This window comes from Muscardinus avellanarius, assembly GCF_963383645.1.
Source record: "Muscardinus avellanarius genome assembly, chromosome: 2".
NCBI classification, from domain to species: Eukaryota; Metazoa; Chordata; class Mammalia; order Rodentia; family Gliridae; genus Muscardinus; species Muscardinus avellanarius.
In genome coordinates, this window is record NC_137787.1 from 30,002,565 (window position 1) to 30,024,277 (window position 21,713).

General features: G+C 36.7%; 1 protein-coding gene across 1 annotated transcript in view; it reads right to left on the reverse strand.

Moving 5' to 3' along the window:
- PTH2R (parathyroid hormone 2 receptor) overlaps positions 1-21,713 on the reverse strand; it is a gene marked incomplete at both ends in the record, with an annotated part of 75,160 nt that overhangs the window by 50,842 nt on the left and 2,605 nt on the right. The window contains 3 exons of the mRNA XM_080689919.1: positions 3,885-4,000; positions 4,117-4,227; positions 10,099-10,201. Coding sequence (XP_080546045.1) covers positions 3,885-4,000; positions 4,117-4,227; positions 10,099-10,201 — 330 coding nt within the window. The remainder of the gene's footprint in view (positions 1-3,884; positions 4,001-4,116; positions 4,228-10,098; positions 10,202-21,713) is intronic.

The following is a 21,713-nucleotide window of genomic DNA, read 5'->3' on the forward strand; positions in this document are numbered from 1 at the left end:
GCAAATGAACTAAATAGACACTTCACGAAAGAAGAAATTCAAATGGCCAATAAATGCATGAAAAAATGCTCAACATCACTGGCAATCAGAGAGATGCAAATCAAAACTACCCTGAGATTTCACCTAACTCCAACTAGAATGGCAATCATTCAAAACACAAACAACAACAGATGCTGGCGAGGATGTGGAGAAGTAGGAACTCTAAGACATTGTTGGTGGGATTAAAAATTAGTGCAACCACTTTGGAAAACAGTATGGAGAATCCTCAGAAGAATGGGAACAAATCTACCATTTGATCCAGCAATACCACTGTTGGGTATCTACCCAAAAGAAAAGAAACCAAACTACCAAACTAATGCATGTGTATCTATGTTCATAGCTGCACAATTCACCATAGCCAAACTATGGAACCAGCCAAGATGTCCATCAACAGATGAATGAATTACAAAACTGTGGGATATGTACACAATGGAATTTTACTCAGCCATCAAAAAAAACTCAATTACATCATTTTCAGGGAAATGGATGGAACTGGAGGACATTATGCTAAGTGAGATTAGTCAGTCACAAAAAATAAGAAATCAGATGCTTTCCCTAATATGTGAGAGTTAGGGAGAAAAGAGGAGCAAACAAGATAACCTAAAGGAAGAGAAAGGAGAGGGAAGAGAAAAATCTCTAAAGCACACAATGTACTTAAACATATCGAAGTCAATCACTAAGCCAAGCAAGGAAGGGAGGGACGGGGAGGGAATGGGGTGGTATTTGGGTAGGGGTTAAATCAGCGATGAGTACATGTTTATACACACAAGTTTTTTACCCCAATAAGTTGTATGAATATAATGCACCAATAAAAAAATAAACAAAAAATAAATTAAAAAAAGAATTATTACATATAATTTTTGTTAATAAACATTAAAAAATTCATAGATAATAGTTGAATAATGTGTAAAATAGACAATAGAAAAGAACAAGATCTCCCAAATTCTCACCAATCAAAAAGAAACATTGTTAGTACTTCAGGTATTTGCTTTTATATATGTGTGTGTGTGGGTGGGTGTGTGTGTGTGTGTGTGTGTGTGTGTGTGTGTGGTACTGGGGGTGGAACCCAGGGGCTTTTCTACCACCGGGCTATACTCCCAGACTTTTTTTATACTTTATTTGGAAACAGGGTCTCACTAAGTTGCTAGGAGCCTCACTAAGTAGCTGAGACTGGCTTCAAACTTTTGTGATCCTCCTGTCTCAGCCTCCCAAGCACTGGAATTACAAGCATGCACCACCACACCCAGCTTGCCTTTATATATTTCTATGCATCATTTCCTATTGTTTTAATCATCTGCATTCCCAACTTATGTTCAGATTTTATTTTTAAGTTAGCTGAATGACAAAATTTCAAGGCTGCAAACTCATACACACACACACACACACACACACACACACACACACACACACACACATATATATATAATCTTAAACAGCTTGTCACTGGAAACTTTAATTCCTCAAAATAGTCACTATAATAATTAATTGTGCAATGAAAATATTTTTTTACTCTTTTTAGTCTGTGAATTGTAATCATATATCTTGTTTAGAGTAATAGAGGCACATGTGCACACAGTATTCAATTTATCTACTCCAAATCTTATGCTCAATCTTAGAAGTAAAATTATAAGATCAAAGTATATGACAACTTTGAGGATTTTTAATATATATTGCTAAATTGCATCCCAAAAGTACATGCAGCCTTTAGACATGAAATATAATTTCTACAGTTTGCTACTCTTGTAAATAGCATATTCTAAAGAATTTAATAACCTTGTAATGTATCAACATTCCTCATCTTTTCATTAAAAGATAACTACCTCAGTTGGACAAGACAACAATATAGAAATCATTTACAGAAAAAATAATGTGCTTAAATGTCTTAGCTTTGTTTCCCCAACAGTGATGTGGCATTTATTATATTTTAAGTTATGTGGCATTTACACTTAATGCATTTTTAGCTATTTACTTTTTCTTATAAAATTTTTATTTTAACCATTATAATTTATATCTCATAAATAAGAAATATCATTTTGCCTACAGTGTGTCAAAACTTCAGGAGACATCTAGTTCGCTTATAAGGAGTCTACTTGGATTACTCCTTTAGGGTTGTAAACAACTGAAATACACTTTAGTATTTTTCATTAAGAAGATAAAATTAATTTATGCTAACAAAATTCTAAAAGTTTTTGTTTGACTTTAAAGTCATTTTTATGTGAATCAGTATTTGTCTTAGGGTTTTTAACCATCTGTAATTATCTTTAATCTTACAATGCACAGTAATCACACAAAAACATTTGTACAATTAGAGTTTTGTGTAAATAAAACCATGATTTAATTTAATGACCAGTCAAAATCTAAGAACATCTTGTGTTTGTATCATTTAACATGCAACCAAAGACTATCAAAGAGTACACAAAACATTAGTGAGTGCTCACTCTGTCAGTATGACTAAAATTATTCTGAGTATTTTATACTATCTCGATGTTGGCATTCATGGCCTCGTAGAATATATAACAATCTCCTCAGAATGACTAATTTTATCTGAGAATCTTTAACACGGAAGTACAAAACTGAAAGTCTCTCAGCAGCTTACTAAAGAGCCCCTTAAGGCGGCGACACTCTGATAGAAAGAAGGAAGTTAGCCAGGTGTGGTGGCGCACACTTGTAATCCCAGCGCTTGGGAGGCTGAGACAGGAGGATCGCACAGGTTCGAAGCCAGCCTCAGTACTTAGAGAGGCTCTCAGCAACTTAGTGAGATCCTGTTTCCAAATAAAGTGTAAAATAGGTCTTGGAGAATAGCCCAGAGGTAGAAAAGCCCCTGGGATCCATTCCTAGTACCAAAAAAAAAAAAGAAAAAAGAAAAAAGAAAAAAAGAAAAGAAAAGAAAGAAAAGAAAAGAAGAAAGTTAAAGGAAGTTCTGACTGTTTATGCAAAATTGGACGGAACAACCTCCAACTCAGTACTTCTCCCCCTACTGTTCTCTCTCCCTCTCCAAAAATTAGTAGGCATTAAAAAGATAAAATAAAATATGTCTAACGTTAAGAAATATGATGGGCTGCTCTCAGGGTCTTTGTAAAAATTATTTATGCATCAATTTATCATGTTCATTCTTAACATCATATGCCAATCTTATCTTTACTCACAAGGTCAAAGTGATATGATTTTAGCTTGATTTTCAAGCTACCAAATATAACTTAAAAGTGACTACCTAGAATTTTTCAGTTTACATATCAAGGTATGCTGCACTCACCACTGATGTGAAACCAGGACCCTGGGGGCTCTGCTCTACTCGCTCCCACCAACACTCAATCTCGGGGTTTCAGCTGACTCATGTCTGTAAATTGAAGTCACTGTGCTAGAAAACTTACATGATATCTTTGCTCCTCTGGAATTTTACAGCTTTTTTTTTTTTCATCTACTAATGAAATCACCTACTGGCAAATCTTATGAGATGAAAACCTCTAAAATGCAAAAGTCCTTCAGGACCGATAGAGTGGGATGAGACAAGCCATTTCTAAGTAAATAGGAAGGAGTCGTGAATCATGCTGCTGGATTTTTATATATAATATAGCATAATGTAACATAAACATAACATAATGTAACACAATGCACACATTCATTTATAAGTTGTATATATGTGTATTGGCGAGGTAATTCTAACCCAAGGAAAATACCAAAATGGTTCAGGTACATCTGAAAAGATTCCAACATTGCCTTGATATTTTATAATCTTTATATCATAGAATAAAAGCATTTTTATACATAATGGTTGATCATCAATAATTGCATAAAAACATGATTCTGCTTTCTCTTAGAGATTACAAGTACAAAAGTGTCATTACCTTTCCTATGCTGATATCCGGCTGCAGAAAGCAGTCTGAATAATTAGCCCATGTTTTATTTGAGCTATGAATAAAATCCCATGTTCCATTAGGAGTACAATGTCGGAAGGCAACTCCTGCAAAGACAGGAAAGATGCTGAGATTGCTCAGTTCCTTTAGGACCTATTACACACAAAAAGTAGAAGAAAGTAAGTTTCTGTTTCAAATTAATCATTTCAGAAAAACTCAATACCTTTATGATTGAAGTCATAAATATAAGGAGGGCATGGGACTGCTGATATTTTCCCCACGGTTCCTCTGGGCCAACAAATGAGTCCATCCCATTCCGGAAAACAATTACCTTCTGATGAGAAAAAATTAGAAACCAAATAAATAAAAATGAAATAACAATAGAGAACAAATGCATTCAAAATACAAAATTTCAGTACACTGCCTAGGGCAAAATGTAAAACAAACTGATCATTTTGGAAACTAGAATGGCACAGTAAGGATGCAAATGTCCCAAAATTCATCTTCCTGGTCCCTTCTGAGGCCCATTAATAAAAGTTTTGATTAGCAAAATTAAAATATTCAAATTATTCCACTACATTAGTTATAACAATTATAGCACTTAATATAAAAGGAAATACTGCAACTCATGTGAGCAACTATAGTATAATTCTTTCAGTTGTCATAGTAGTAGCTAGATTTTTTTACCCTAGATTTTTATTAATTGATGTTAAAGAACAGGACATACAAAACAGATTCAAGATTCAGGTTTCTTTTTATCAATAATTTTAATCAATGGATGAATGGATTGCAAAACCATGATATATACACACAATGCAATTTCACTCAACCACAAAAAGACTAAAATCATGTAATTTGCAAGAAAATGGATGGAACTAGATAATGTTATGCTGAGATTCGTCAGTCTCAGAATGTGAATGGGTTGTAGGTTTTATTTTACATACAGAAGCTACAGAGAAATTGGGAAAATCAAGGAAAGGACTTCAGATAAAGGGAGAGATTCCAGTGGAGCTCTGGATTGGGTTTAGGAGGGGAGAGGGGCAGAAAGTTCAAATAATGAGGGAAGCAGTTCAAATAATGCTACTTACAAATACAAAATTATCAATACAAGGCTCTCTAATGTACAGGGAAGGAGAGAGAGTGGGGTGGGATCCAGAGGGATACACACCAAGTGCTGTGGGCATGTGTGCCCCTCTCACCTTGAACCTCGTTATGATGTCTAATTACAGAGCACTAATAAATGTATATTAAAAATAAAATAACAATTGTAATAATTTATTTGAATCTAACCTTCATCTCAGACAAAATTCTCTTACATTCTACTCTTCTCAAGATTAATCTAGACCCTCATTATTCTTGAAACCTCTTTTCCAGTCCCTCATAAGAAACCAGATGTCTGTCAGCATATTAACCCAACAGGGGAGATGTTCCCTGGGGTTTGTGACCCAGGGTGGATGGTTTTCCAGGGCCACTTGGCTGCGATGCAAGTAAGGTAGGTGTAATGGAGATTCCATCTGCCCAGGACCGCTGTCCTGAACCTGAGGGACCAACTCATAATAAATCCTAGGCTTAAATGTCTCGCCCTCCAAAGTCCTAGGATTACAAGTATGCATTACCACACCCACCTAGGTTCTTGTTATTGTCTTTTTAATACCAACCTTAATCTTTATTAATTTTTTGGTCACATATAACAATAAATTTTTCTCTTTCATAAAAACAACTTGAATGTTTAAAATGTTCTCAGTTTGAAAAGAAACGAACAAAGTGAAAGAGGAAATGAAGAAAGATAACGAACAGACAAATTTGAGCACAGAATAAATACAGCTTATTTGCATGCCTGCCTGGCCCTCAGCCTCATAACTAGAAGTTCAAATTGGCTTCTCAAGACCAGGCAATCCCAGTATTCTCAGGAGATCTTCTCTGAAGTCTCCAAAATAATCCCCTTGGACATTCCAAAGCTGGAGGAGACTTTGAGCTTCCCATTATGTTCTCTTTGCTCTTAATGTAATAGCCCCAAGTCCCCCAAGGCTCCGGTGTCCCTCAAGCAATAGCCCACTCTCAGCAATGGCTGAAGCGCCTGTGTGTCTGCCCTGTGTCAGGCAGAGCTCACTGTCCCTGGTGCCTGTTCCAGCTCCTACGGCTTGGGCTCCACTGGCTCTTCCTGGACTCCACTGGGTTCCCTCGCTTTGCCTCAAGGTGGATTTCCATTCCTCCTCCAGAGTCCTACTCACATATCAGCTTCTGAGAAAACGCTCCCCATTTAAAACTGCATCTAAAGCACTCTTACCCCCTTTTCCTGCTCCTTCTTTCTGAGTTCTTAGAATCCTCCAATTTAAGATTTCATAATTATTATTTTCTTAAGTTACGGGATTCGGAACCCTGAGGATAGAGTTTTTTGTCTGATTTCTGTCATGTGTTCACACTCCTGCAACAGCCCCTGGGACTTGGTGGGGCTTAACAAATATTCAAAGTCAGCACTCTGTGCTTCTCTCCATTCATTATATATTGAACCTCCAAGAAAAGAGCTGTCAGCCACATTGGGTCTCAACTTACCAAAAACACTTTCTATGAGTGTTGTATTGTTTCTCTATTTCTATTTGTTTTGGGGGAGGGGTTTTTTGTTTTTGTGGCATTGAGGCATTGAACTCAGAGCCAATTTACCTTTGAGCTATACCCTTAGCCCTATTATATTTTTATTTTGAAACAGAGTCTTGCTAGATTGATGAAAGTCTCCCTATTTACTGAGGCTGTCTTCGAACCTGTGATCCTCCTGTCTCAGACTCCCAATTACTGGGATTACAGGCATGTGCCACCACACCCAGCTTGATTACTGAAAGTCTAGCAGTTTAAAATAATGCAAATTTATATTCTGCCTGCCTTTTCACCATTATCAGCTTTCTGCTCTTGTTTGCTTGTTTTCCTTCTTGCTTATGCAGAATGTAATGAATCTTATTCATCAACTTTGGCCAAGACACTGTTCTATATCTTGATAGAATTCCATATGAATTTTTATCCATTTACTTTGTTATTAATAAATCACATGTCTTTCTATATCTGATAGATAAACTCTTCATATACCTATTGCTATAGTTTGGAATTTATTTCCAAAGGCTCATGTGTTAAAGGCTTAATCCTCAGTTTGAGATTAGGAAGAGGTGGACCTAGTGAGAGATCGTTCGGTCCTTGGGGATGTGCCCCTGAAGGAGATAGTGGGACCTGCATCCCTTCCTCTTACTTTCTTTTATATTAGGCTATGTGTCTGACAGCTTTGCTCCATCCCATATACTTGTTATGTGCTGCCATAGTTGCTTTGGGCCAATTTTTCATAGACTAAGACCAGGAGTCAAAATAAACCTTTTCTCTTTATAAGTTGATATATTTCAGCTATTTGTTATAGTAATTCAAAGCTAGTACAACTGTCCAATAGACATGTAGCCAGTATCTACTATATGTTATAAGTAGATTGGACCTGGGTATTTGTTCTTGCTTTACTGTGGCTAGCTGTCCCTCTAACATGTAAGCTGCAATGTCAGGTACTATTTGCTGTCAAGAGTTGGTCATGTGAAAGTATAAGATCTTTATACAATGTAACATCCAGTGGCCAGTTTATTTTATAATCACCAAAAATAATAGATATACAGATCATGTTTATTTCCTTGGAGCCTCTTTGACAACAAGGGTAATAAATATTCACAAAAGATTGAAAAGATTGGGGAAGCCATGACCTAGCACAAAAAATACAGAGATCTTAATTAGCATCTTCTCCTTGACCAACACATGAGTAAATACTTTCATTTTTTGGCAAGAAAATAAATAATTGCCTAATGAGTCACTGATCTCCCTTTGTAAATTAACACCATTAATTATAACTCTAATCCTTTGTGTGTGCCAAGAGAAACTAATTATAAGCGAAGCTTGTTCATCCATGGTATTTACACTCAATAGTCTAAAATTTGAAGGCTCTAGCTCTCTCTCTCCTCAGGCCTTTGGTTACACATAACCAATAACAATCATCCATGGAAGTAGAACCAGGATGAATAATATTTTAATTATTGTTCTTAAATTATTGAAGAGTTTTGTAACTAGGTATTTGCATTCACATTTCCTTTTCTCCCTTTCATAAACATTAGAAAAATTTCATGTTGTTTTTATTATAATTTTTCAGAAATAAAACAGAATACTATATATCTATAACTTAGAATTGACAGTTATTCATTTTTATAATACTTATTTCATTTAATTTATTTTTAATATAATTTTAACATAAGTTATATATAAAATGCCCCAAGTTCAATCTCCAGTAACAAAAATAATTAAATAAAATATAGACAACATAATGGCTCACTGCAAAATATTTTTATATGCATCTTTCAATTTTAATAGAATTTACAAATAAGAACGTCAGCTGGGCATGGTGGTACATACTTATAATCCCAGTACTTGGGAGGCTGAGACAGGAGGATCAAAAGGTTCATGGCTAGCCTCAGCTACTTAGTGAGGCCCTCTGCAACTTAGTGAACCCTGTTTCAAAATAAATAAAACAAAAATATTTGCCTAAACTGAGTTTAAAATAGATCTACATCAAGAGTTCCCCAAAGCACCTTGCATAAACAAATTTTCTCTGAAGGAAAGTACTTTAACCAAGGATGTCAGGTTCTTATAATAAGTTTCCTCAAGAAGCACATAGAAAGAAGTTACCACTTGTGGTGATCCACATTAGCCAGCAAAGTCTATGGATATTAAGATTTTCAGAAGCAGAATGTAAAATAGATGCATAGGAAAATAAGAGAATGGACACTGTTAAAGGTATAAGAAACTATCAAAATTATATATAAGGCTTTCAGAAAATAAAAATAATTAAAATTAACCAGCGCATGAATTAAATAGCCATTTGATAAAGCTGAATGAAGAGCTGGAAAATAGATTTGAAGAAATTACCAAAACAGCTGCAGAAAAGCAAAGATAAGAACAGTAAGACATGGACAAACTGAGGTTAGCATGAGAACATTTCACATTTGTCTAATTAAAGTTCTAGAAGGAGATAATAGAATGAATTATCAGGGTCAAAAAAAACTGAGTAAAATATTCCTGTCACTGAATAAAGACACAGATTCTCAGATTCAGGAAATCCAATGAATCCATTCCTGGATAGAGAATGAAACTGCAGAACATCAAAGTAAAAAAAAAATTCTTAAAAAAGCCAAAATGGAAAAGCCAATCACCAATGAAGACTGAGAAATTATTTGTCAACAATAAAAATAAATATTAGAGGGGAATAAAAAATAATATCTCCAGGTAACAATAGATACTTTTCCATCAAGGATTACATATTCATAAAAAGTATTATTCAAGATTACAATTTTTCAAAAACAAAAAGAAGAAAAAGATTACAATTTTTCAAAAGACATTTTCAGACAAAAAAAACAGAGCAAAATGAGCACAGTCTAAAGAAATTTTAAAAAATAAAAGACATATTTCAGGAAGAAGAAAAGTTAAAATAACATAAAATTAAGGTAAAAGTACAATCTTGTATGATAATGGTATATAATTTGTAAGCATTTAAATTATCCCAAACTACTTATATTATTTGGAAGGAAAAAAACTATGGATAAACGTTAAACTTTAAGTTATAGCAGCGTAGCATCAAGGACATTGTCTACTTGCGTTCATTTTGCTGATAATACTGGAAGCTCAGTAAATAGCACCCACTTCTCAATTGACTTTGGAACCAAATGAGAAACTGCATAAAGAGGTGGGCAAATAAAAAATAGAACCATCATTTTACTAACCATAAAATGCTTTTTTGGAGAACATGGCTTAGGTGAGTATAAATAAGCTTGCTTATTTGCTGCTCTGAAATGAGTTCACCACATAAATGAGCCTGCCCCTCCACGCTCTCTGCAAGGGCAAAGGCAAGCCAGTACACATGTGCCTTACATGCAGACTGATTCGGAGGCAGGCCTGAGGTGCACAGCCCCACTGCTATTCCCAAACTCACTCATCAAGCAAGCTGCTTATTCTGTAGAAAGGGAAGAGCAGGTGGGGAAAAGAGATGAAGAACACATTATTCTGCTCTAAATCCTGCCCCGTGGAAAAGTGAAACGACTGCGAAGGTCTCACCAGCACTAAGGAGGGAAACGTGCAGCCCTTGTGAGGACTAGGGGGCGGGGGGGCACAGGCAACACAGTTTTCTCAGGGTCTTTACCTCCCTCCTGGAGCTGAGCTGTGATGTTGAGTTCACACTGGACTTTAGCCTTCATCACAAGGACGATCTGTTCCTCTATAGTAATGGTGCCATCAGAGTCCAGCTGCAGAAGTGAACAAAATGCAAACATCCCATCATCGTCTTTAAAAAACAAAAAGCCCTCATTCAACTTAGTGCTCCTCTCACTAGAAATCTTGATACCCGTTCCCACCCTGGAGCATGTTTCTAACATATAACAAGTGAACAATCAGTTCTTGTTGAATGAGAGCCTCTAGATTTGACTTCAATACCACCAATGATTGAAAAGAAATTCTATTGTTAGAAAACTTGAATTTTAATAAATTACATTTTAAATGTAGTGCGACGTCCACAGGTGCTTGTTCTAAGTATGGTACTTGACCACCTAAATTTGATGCCTACATACAATGTAGACTCTTAGGCTACACATCAGACCCATGAATCAGAATTTGTGTTTGAAGGTGAAGATTGGTAATCCTCATGTTTCACAGAAACCCTTGATAATATATTTTAATGAGTCAAGACTTTGATGATAGATGCTGTCGCCTGAAGGCTTATCTGGTACTAACAGATCCATTTTCAAGCTGGCTCATTCACACAGCCCTTGGCAGGGTCCTCAGTTTCTCAGTTGTTTCTAGGAGGAAGCTTCAGTTCCTAACCTGATGGTTCTCTCCATCTGGGTGTCTGAGTGTCTTTATAACATAGCAACTGACTTCCACAGACTGAGTGATTCTAAAGAGAAGGTAAAGAGGAAGCCACAGTGCTTCAACAACCTGGTCCCAGATGTTACTCAGGGACAGTTGTATCATATTCTATTTTTTAAAAGTCAGGTATTGCCGGGCATAGTGGCACATGCTTGTAATCTCAGGATTTGGGAGGCTGAGACCGGAGGATCGCGGTTCACGAACAGCCTCAGCTACTTAGTGAGGCCCACCGTAACTTAGTGAGACCCTGTTTCAAAAATAAAGAATAAAAATAGGACAGTGACTGTAGCTTGGAGGTCAAATGCCCCGGGTTCCATCCCCAGACCCGCAAAAAAAAAAAAAAAAAAGTCAGTTATTACCATTCATACAAGGGAAAGGGGATTTACTTTTAAAGGGATGCGTAAAAAAAATTGTAAATATATTTTCTAGGAATATACTCTGTATTTTCTGTAGATTTATTAACAATAGTAGGACTCAGTGTTTACTGTTAAGGACTTCCAGATTCTTGAATCAATTAAATATGATTTTAAAAATCAGTTTACCTAACTGACAAACTCCCAATAATACAAACCTTTGCAAATCCCAAATCTCTTATATTAGGTTGCAAATACTCTTGTTTTCTAGAAATTTTCTTTAAGAAAAGTAAGTAAAAAGGCTTTTTTTTTTTTTTTTGGTGGTACTGGGGTTTCTGGAAACCCTTCTACCTCCAGACTACACTGCCAGACCTATTTTTTTATATTTTTTAATTTGGAAACAGGGTCTCTTAAGCCAGCACAGCTGGCTTCGAACCTGCGATCCTCCTGTCTCTACCTCCCAAGCACGGGGATTACAAGCAAGCTTTTTTATGGAGTAAGAGATTATGAAGTAAGCAGTAAAAATAGAAAAATATATCATCAGCTATAGGAAGCATACTTAGAGATTATTGATAATAAAGATTTTAAGTGATACATAAAAATATATACTAGTAGGTCCAACTAAAAAAAATACAGAAAATTTAAAGTAAAAAATCATTTAAACATCAGTAAATTATCATATTTCTGAAAATTATAAATTTATTATTGTTTAATATAAGCACAAAGTAAAGCTCAAGGGATATTCAGGTATATGGTTTGGGAGATGTTAGGATTATATTCATAGCTCAACATCCACACCTATTTTAATGGTTTTTAGGACAGACAAAAATAAGTAAAAACTGATTTGGGAGGATGGAGTACATACCAGGACTTTTAGCTATCTGGATAATGCAACACAGTTCTAAGTAACTACACTAAAAGTGAATCCTAACACCTCACATCTCAAAAAGAGAGAATGAAAAGGAAACAGATGAGTCATCTGAGTGGGCAGGACAGAAAAAAATGGCCCTTCCCACTCCTTCTTGAACAGTCAGGCACCATTCAAGTTGGGTTTTATTTTGTTTTTGCTTTTCTGAGCTTTTTTTTTTTTCAGGTAAACAGTTGCTTTCACTTATTTTAACTCTAAAAAACATTGGGTAGACTCTGATCAAGTTTCAGAATTATACATTTCTTCAGAGAAATTTTACTTTAATTATCAAATGTTAACATTTCAAATCACCCCTTATACCATTTTAATTGAACATAGTATTTTTGTCTCTTTCTGGGCAGATAACCCTTTTCTTGGGTGGGGTTAAATTTTTCAGGAACATAAATATCTCATAAATTACAGTTTCAAAAAATATTTTTTAAAAATGTGAATTGTTTAGCAAGAAGTTTTATTAGAATGTGCTGATTCATGACCTACTGGAATGATCCTTAGTCGTTTCCTTTGAGAGCACAAATACGCTTATTGCCCTTTATGTTGCATTCTAGTCTTCCTTTGTTACAGAAACAAGTTTCCTTATCATAGATTGACATTAAAATGATAGTGCACTTAAAACATGAAAGCAGTTTTCCTCTTCAATGTCTATTAAACTAAAAGCAACAAAGCATCCAAAATAAAATATTACACTTAGAAAAACAGATGTTAGTCATTTGTCCTGAGCAAGTGATCATTTATAATTTGAAGTAAAATATTGAGTTCCAATGTCACATATGTAATGGCTAAGAGAAGCCCTAGTTTGATAATGTGCAGTTATAGAAAGTCCCTAGTGTTGTCAATATAGATACCAATTGTTAATATCAGAATATAAAAATCCTCATAACTACAATGTTTTTAACTATTCCAAGTAAACATGATCCCATCAAATCAAATATATTTAAGAAGAAGCATTCTGGAACTTCCACTCTAGCATGACAAGAGTAGAGATACATTCCTCTATTCCTCCCACAAAATGCAAAAACACTGGGAATTACACATAAAATGGACATTAAGAGTATTCTGGAAAGTTGATAGCAGAAAGCAAACCTGTTGAGGAGGTTGAGAAAATAAAAATCTTCCACAACAAACAGAAGTTGAAAGAATTTATGTCTTCCAAACCAGCACTAGAGAAAATACTCAAAGAGATTAACTGCAAAGAAAAAATAAGTAAAAACTGTCAGAACCAGAGAAACAATAATTTCAATCAAACAAACAACTAAGCAAAGAACAAACATGACTTCAAACAAAAGTTAAAACTCAAGATGTTAAAATTTTAAATGATCTCTCAGTAATCACATTGAACATAAATGGCCTTAACTCCCCAATAAAAAGACAAAAGGAGGCAAAAATGGATGAAAAACCAGAATGCATCTGTATGCTACCTGCAAGAAACACACCTTACAAGTAAAGATAGTCACAAACTAAAGGAGAAGGGCTGGAGCAAGGTAATCCATGCCAATGGAACTCAGAGAAAAGCAGAAGTAGCAACTATGATCTCAGACAAATTAGACTTCAAGCCCAAGCTTATCAAAATAGGCAAATCAAGTCATTTTTTACTGGTAAAAGGAACAATTTAGCAAGAGGAAATAATGATAGTCAACATTTATGCCCCAAACATAGGTGCAACTACTTTCATCAAACAAACTCTTTGTGACTCCAAGTCACAAATAGATCCCAACACAATAATACTGGGAGACTTCGACACTCTTCTCAAGTGCAGCACTGATTCCTCAAAAATATGATTCGTATCAGTAACAAGAACCAAGAAAGTCCCTTAACATCATTTACTTTGCTTTCTAATTGACACGGCCACCACAAACTCAACTCTGAGCAATTATTCTCTTCAAAAGATAATCATTTGAAACTAATTATCTTCTATGGGCATATTTCTTAGGCTGCTATAATCAAACATAATATAATTAGTTCATCATTGGTAAATGGCTTTCTTTGGTTGGCTCACAATAAGAACCCAACTTTGAACCTTACTATAGGTGAACTCTCATTTTTTAAAAGAAATTAAGTGATGATTGGACAAAGGAGGAGAGACAGCAAAGGTTACAACTTGAAAATAAGGAGCTCATTAGGTTGATTTCCCCTCCTACAGGAACAATCATCACTAAAAGGTTATTTGGAACACTGATTCAAATGCAGAAGCATTTCTAAAATTGCTGGACATGATGATTTTGGAAATGCGGGCATGTGTTTCACTGTATTGACATTTCCAGTGACTATCACAGTCTCTGTCACGTGAAAAGACCTCAGAGAACTTGCTCAGTTGAACTGCCATGAGTTGTTATTTGTGTTTTGATGCGGTAAGGTAGTTTTTGTTTTATGGCGTCTATAGAACTAAAAAGCGAATTTTTAATGTAAAATTGTCCCAGTTAAACATTTAACTAGGTAACATGAAGAAGTTTCTTGACACATATATCTGAATTCACAGGTAGGCTAATCTTCCAGAGAATGAGAAAATTTAAACTTAATGAGGATTGGGATTTGGGGTGTTTGCACTTTTTGCAGTGTACCCTTTCTCTGCCACAGCTTCTAATTAAACAGTTAATTGGGGAGGAATGGAAAGAGGTTGAGGAGGCAATTGCAATGCACATTTACCTTCCTCATAAGGTTATTTTGAGGATTACGGGAAGTAATGCACACAGAGTGCCTGATTAAATACCTTTCCCTATAGCCAACGCTATACAAGGTGGCCTGTGTTACTGCTCTCATCATCAAATCTATACTTTTATCACTGCCTAAATATATTTGAACAAAATAAACACAGAGAGGGAACAAAAGGGAAAAAATGCTGAACATGAGAAACGTTTGGCAGAGATAAGGCAGGCTTTTCCTTCTTCACTGAGGACATACCATGTGCTCTGCACGAATATGAATGTAAAAGACAAGATACATTAGGAAAAATAAAAGCCCTGCTAATGCAGGAAGGGAAGAAGGAGTCCAGAACAGAGACAAAGAGCTCATGTGTGCTTTATTGGTGTTATGCTTCCTCCTCAGAGTGAAATCTCTTTCAAGATTCATGCATGTCTTAGTCACTCTAAGACCCTGTACAATAGGTATAATACTTAACAGTCCAATGCAATTGTATTACGTTGAAAATGAGAAGACCTAGGGAGGGGCAATTTTAATTGGCGTGGACCTCCTTATCTTCACACACATAAAATAGCCTCTACCTGGCCAGTTCCCTATTCTACATTGATTGTGCTGGCTGAGCAGTGAGATATGTTTAGTATATTTATTCTAAAAGTATTTGTTGAGACCTAACATGGACAAGACACTATTTATAGACAGTATGTTAGAAAACTGGTATAAAAGAAATCCTCCAAGCCATGAATCTGGCCCATGGGCAGGTCAGGAAGTGCAAGACCAATATCGTGGTTTTACAACACAATTACCATGAGAGATAAAATATTCGATATACTCACAAAATGTAATTACTCATGTGTCACTAATATGATGGGGAAAAGGAGTATTCTATCTGCAAGACTGATTTTTAACAGGTGTTGTTGTTGTTGTTGTTGTTGTTGTTGTTGTTTGTTTTGTTTTAGGCTGCAGGAAAGCCCCATGAGTCTACTCCATGGTTTCTTCTATCTTTTAAAGAACTTCAAGCTCAATTAATCAACATGACAATTATACTTAGGTTTTGTTTACATGACTACAAAAGACTCTGAATATAATGTTACAGCCTCTAATTGTCTAAAAATTAAGACACCAGAATACATGTTAAGAGGGAAAGTTCACTTTGGTATTGATTACATGCATGGGCGCCTTCCTGAGAGCATTTTCTCCAGCAGTTATAGGCAGGAAAAGATGCAAACTTAGACATAGCTCATGCCCACAAAATTGCTGCAAATCTTTGCTCCAATCTAAGCAATCTTTGCTCTCAGAGGAAGAAAACTATTTAAAACACACACACACACACACACACACACACACACACACAAACCCTCCATCTTATATAAAGCAGAGGTAGTCTCATTACATAAGTAAGGAAAGTGACAAGTGGTATAACTTATTCTCATTTAGAAAACTTCAGCCAATTTGTAATCAGATATAATGGTTTCATAAAGGAAAGGCAGAAGTTTACCTTCAGAGATGTTACACTTACATGTACTTTAATGTTGTTACTTACATATTTGGCTAGATTATATAAGCAACATTTTTTGGTTGTTGAGTATTTTGTTATTCAACTGTATCTCATTGCTAACAAGAATATTTTATTTATTTGCTAATTCAAATAGCAATAAATAAATGCTCTTCTATCTTGACCATGTGAGTATTTATCAATATTTAATGAGCATCTCCTGGGTACCATGAACTGTGAGAAAATGACTAAGAATCAGTTTTTGTACTCATGTAGCTCAACATCAGTGGCAGGTACTCAACATAATTAATATGACCTGTTTTTTTTAAATAATTTATGACTTTAAAAATTATGCATTTTAGCCAGGCGTGGTGGTGCATGCTTGTAATCCCCGCGCTTGGGATGTGGAGACAAGAGGATCGCGCAGGTTCGAAGCCAGCCGCGCTGGTGTAAAAGACCCTGTTTCCAAATAAAAATATAAAATAGGTCTGAGAGTGTAGCCCGGAGGTTTAAGGGCTTCCAGGAACCCCAGTACCACCAAAATAAATAAATAAATACATACATACATATGTACATGCATACATACATACATACATACATACATAATATGCATTTTGCAATTCAAAGCCTCCATATTGGCCTAACATTAACAACTTTACAAAGTTAGCGATGGTGTTACAATCTACCTTTTTTTTTTTTTCTTGGTGGTACTGGGGTTCCTGGAAGCCCTTCTACCTCCGGGCTACACTCCCAGACCTATTTTTACATTTTTATTTGGAAACAGGGTCTCCTAAGCCAGCGCACGTGGCTGGCTTCAAACCTGCGCGATCCTCCTGTCTCTGCCTCCCAAGCCTGGGGATTACAAGCGTGCGCCACCACGCCCGGCTACAACCTACTTTTAAAAACTATAGCAAATATATCATACTAAGTGATATATCTCTAAAAGCAATCCCATTGAAGCAAGGAACTTAAGATACCCACAGTAATTATTAATAATTGCACTTGCTGTTTAGCTGAGAGTTCTAGCTAATACAATATAAGAAAAATGATAAAAAGAAATAAAAGGTACACATATTAGATAAAATTAAGTGTTCAGTAATAAACTTGGTACGTGTAAGTTAGTCAAGAAAATAATAGAATGCTGTATGTCTGCAGTAACTAGAAAATGTAACAGAAATAATAATAGTAGTAGTAATAATAATGATGCTGATGGCAATGACCATGACAGTGGTAGATGAGATTTAGAGCAAATTCAGTTACAGGCAGTGGTTAAATGCTTCTCCTGAGATCGTCTCGTAATAGAAACATCTAAACAAAATAATTGGTAGTAGGTCATCTCCACTTTTCAAATGAAAAAGCTAAGTCTTTTTAGATGTTAAAGAAAAGCTAGAGAATAGAAAACACATCTGCAAATTCAGGTCTGACATCAAAGTCCCTCATTTTTACTATTTTATATGGTTCCCTCCCACCCCAGAGAACTATGGCTTGCTTTCTTTGACTCTATTAAATGCCATCCGCCAATGGTATAGTAACTACTATACGAGCCACCTGCTTGTTTGTGAGTTACTAAGAAGAGAGAGATCTGGAAATATCAAACTCTTTAAGAGATGAGTTGCCAGCTGTGCTCACCTCTCCGTATATATTTATGACCAGATGCAGGTTTCATTACACAACTTGTACTCAGGGCACCCCAACCTCTGGCCCATAATAGAGTCACCTTTTTAAGACTAAATCTGATGTCTATAATTATAGACTTGATCTCCAGGATGGGATCAGAAAAAATGCACTTTCTTGAAATTAAAAAATATAAATTAGCTTATTCAAACTGAAATTAGCACTATACTAATTATCACAGGGAGTTCCAAATGGTTTGGCTTCTGAGTTTGCAATCCAGTAGAAATCTTATAGATTTCTACATGCTCCTTTTTAAACAATTTGGCCAGCCCTCTTAATTCCTTTATATTCCTATTGAAAAATATTTATGCATGTGGACTCAGGGGTTTTTTTCTACACAGTGATCATACTAAAAATGTTTTCTTTTCTTTTAGAAGGGGCAAGGAGTAATGAAGATTGAACCGAGAAGCATCAAAGATTGAACCCAGGAGCATCCTACCTCTGCCCTATTGTTTTTTGTGGTACTGGGAAAAAAAACCCTATTTTATTTTTTATTTTGAAGTAGACTCTTGCTAAAGTTGCTAAGGGTCTCACTAAGTTACTGAGGCTGGCTGCAAACTTACAACCTTCCTGTCTCAACTTCCCAAGTGACTAGCCAATACCTTTTCTTTAAGACCTTCAGAGTTTAAAAAAAAATTATAATCCAATATTAAAACACCTACTAAATATCTCACACTCAGCTATCTAAAAATATAATTAATCAAACCTGCCCCAAACCCACCATTACTTCAGTTGAATGAAGCTTCTAAATGTCACTTACATATCAACCTCTACAAGGTCATAGCAATGATTGTGGGGACTGCTGCCACCATCTTCTTTTTTTTTTTTTTTTTTTAGTACTGGGGATGGACTCAGAGGCATTCTACCTCCGAGCTACATTCCAGCCCTATTTTTTATTCTTTATTTTGAAACAGGGTCTCTTGAGTTGCAAAGAGCCTCACTAAGTAGCTGAGGCTGCCCTGGAACCGGGATCCTCCTGTCTCAGCCTCCCAAATGCTGGGATTACAAGTGCACATCACATTACAAGCATGATGATGCCCGGTTTGACCATCTTCTGATAGTTGCTCTGTTTTCAAAATGAAAGAGGGAGAAAAAGATCAATTATGAACTCATAGTAATGCATGTAACAGTTATCAGTGTTATGAGTAAAATGTCCAGTGCTATCAGAAAGAAGTTGGTTTCTAGCCAGGCGTGGTGGCACATGCTTGTAATCCCAGCATTCAGAAGGCTGAGATAGGATGATCGTGGTTCGCAGAAAGCTTCAGCTACTTAGTGAGGCCCTTCACAGCTTAGTGAGACCCTGTTTCAAAAATTTAAAAAAAAATTTTAAAAAGGATAAAAAATAGGGCAAGGGATGTAGCTCGGAGGTAATGCCCCTGGGTTCCATCTCCAGACCCTCCATAAAAAAAAAAGAAGAAGAAGTTGGGTTCTAAAGGAGAAACAATAAGAAATAAAAGGAAGAGCACTGTGGGCAGAGGAGATGGCACACACACACACACACACACACACACACACACACACCTGTCAGAGGCTGCCCATCATGTTTAGATGTGATCTTGGTCTAATTGTCATTTCATTAAAATGAAACCTTGGCCTACTAGTAAAAAAGAAAAGAGTGCTGGCATTTTCATTCTTAGAAACCTTAAGGCCGTAAATGCTATCGTTGCCTCCATTTCCCAATGGAGGAAATGAGAGTCAAAGATGGAACAAACAGACTAAAATCACATAGCCATCGAAAATGTTAAAGAATAGCACAGAGAAAGAAAAACAAAACAAAACAAGAGAAAGTAAAGACATGGACGTGTTCTAATAGAGGACCAAAACGACTGAAGCTCAAGACAGGGAAATAAATAGAATGCATGGATGTTGGTTGGAAAATTTTTCATTTTTATTCCCAAAGCATCGAGGAAGTTCTGGGGAAGTGAAAGCCACTTCTGTGCATTATCAAGAAAAAGCCACATCTGGCTCCTTCTGCTGCCGCTGCCTCTGGGCTGCGGGGACGAGGAGGCGACTCAAAATCAGTGCAGCCACCGAGAAGTCCACCCCTCGGGACGCAAGCCGCCTTCTAACTAGAGCACAAATGGAACAGTCCTGGCTGCCAGCAGGACAGAAGGAGAGCCATCTAAGTATTGATCTTCAGCTATGGCAGTGCTTACAGCAATAGGTACCATAGAGAGATAATCAGCAGGCAGGTTTCAGTTTGATTTTGCTAAGAACAATCTCCCAGCTTACCTAACCTTGGAGAAGCTGCCCATGTCCTAGGACTGTCCTCGGACCTAAGTTGACCAGTAATGACTTGCTGGCCGTCCCATCCAGTATCACAATTTCCAATTAACACACGAGATTGAGTGACGTTCGGTGTGTAGGCTGCCTTATTGATTTATCCCTTTTATCTCTACCCCCTACTCTGGCTTCTCTGCCTCCCATATACGAATGTTTATGTGACACACACACGTGTCTTTTATATGAATATAAAATACGTAAGTGGTATATAGTATATGTCTTATTTCTCTGTCATATCTTACCTGTTTTTACAATCTCATCATGCTGGTTTGTATACATTTAGTCCACTGCTTTTTACTGCTACCCAGTACTCCATTATGAGCGCTCAGATTGTTCCCAGTTCTCTAACATCACAGAATGTCTGCAATCATCATCATAGATCTGTGTGCAGTATACCATGGATGTATCCTGGAGTGGATGTTGCTGGGACAGAGGATATGTGTGTACATAATTAAGCTAAGCAGTGCCCAAAGGGACCTCCACAGTGAGGACACCAGGACAGGGCTGGGCTCTGAGGGCAGAAGCCAGAGTGGGAATCTTGGCTACTCCACTCTAAGGTGTGGTCATAGAGTATATTATCTAACATCTCTTGGTCCAGATTTTTTATGTATAAAATTATAAGTAATATAGTGTCTATTTCATATAGTTACTATGAGAACTAAATGAGAGAATGGTTAGTGTGTTTGCACAGTATTTGACACTTCATAAGTATATAAATAATATGACAGGTTATCATGTTTTTCCACCCAGGAAGAGATTTTTCACTTTCCAGTAGACTAAATCTTCATACTAGAAAGTCAGTAGAGATCGCCTCCTTACTGCACAGAAGAGGACATTACAAGTAGAGAGATCCAGGTTCATGCACACAGAAGTCGGGTATTGCCAGAGGAGGATTATAAAGGAAGCTTCTTGGATTCCCAGGACCATGCTCCTTCCCCTGCACCAGTAGGCACCACGATGCCACACAGCCAACGTGAGTCAGAACTAGAGACGGAACTGCCCACTGGTATCTGCTTACACCTGGATGGAATTTCCACACATCCACTGTGCTTTGTGAGCTTCTTGGGGTCCTTTCCAGTCACCAGGATGATTTATATTCTTTTCCCAGCACACATGAACTACTGAGAGCCACACTGGATCTGATGCCAGGCCACAGAAGGTAACCAAATCATATAGGAACTATCCCACTCTCAATCCCTGCAAAAACAATGCTGCTTCTTGATAATTTTGTAAGAAACACATTTATGGAGGGCTGGTTCTGCAAGAAGAAACTCCCTTCAGTCTGTAAGGAGTGCAGTTTGCTGACAGCCTCCAGCTAGACTGCTTGCCAGCCTCTAATCTCAGCTTTCCAATCTTTTAGTCAACCTCCAACAGATGGCTGAGCATAGGAATTAGGACCTGGCTAATTGTTTTCTTCATGGCATGAGACTTCTCCGATGGGCGACCTTTGCCCCAGAACTCTCCACTGAGGTGCTAAGACTTTGTCCAGTTTGCTTGCTGGTGGTCGGGTCTTCTCGCTGGTTCATCCT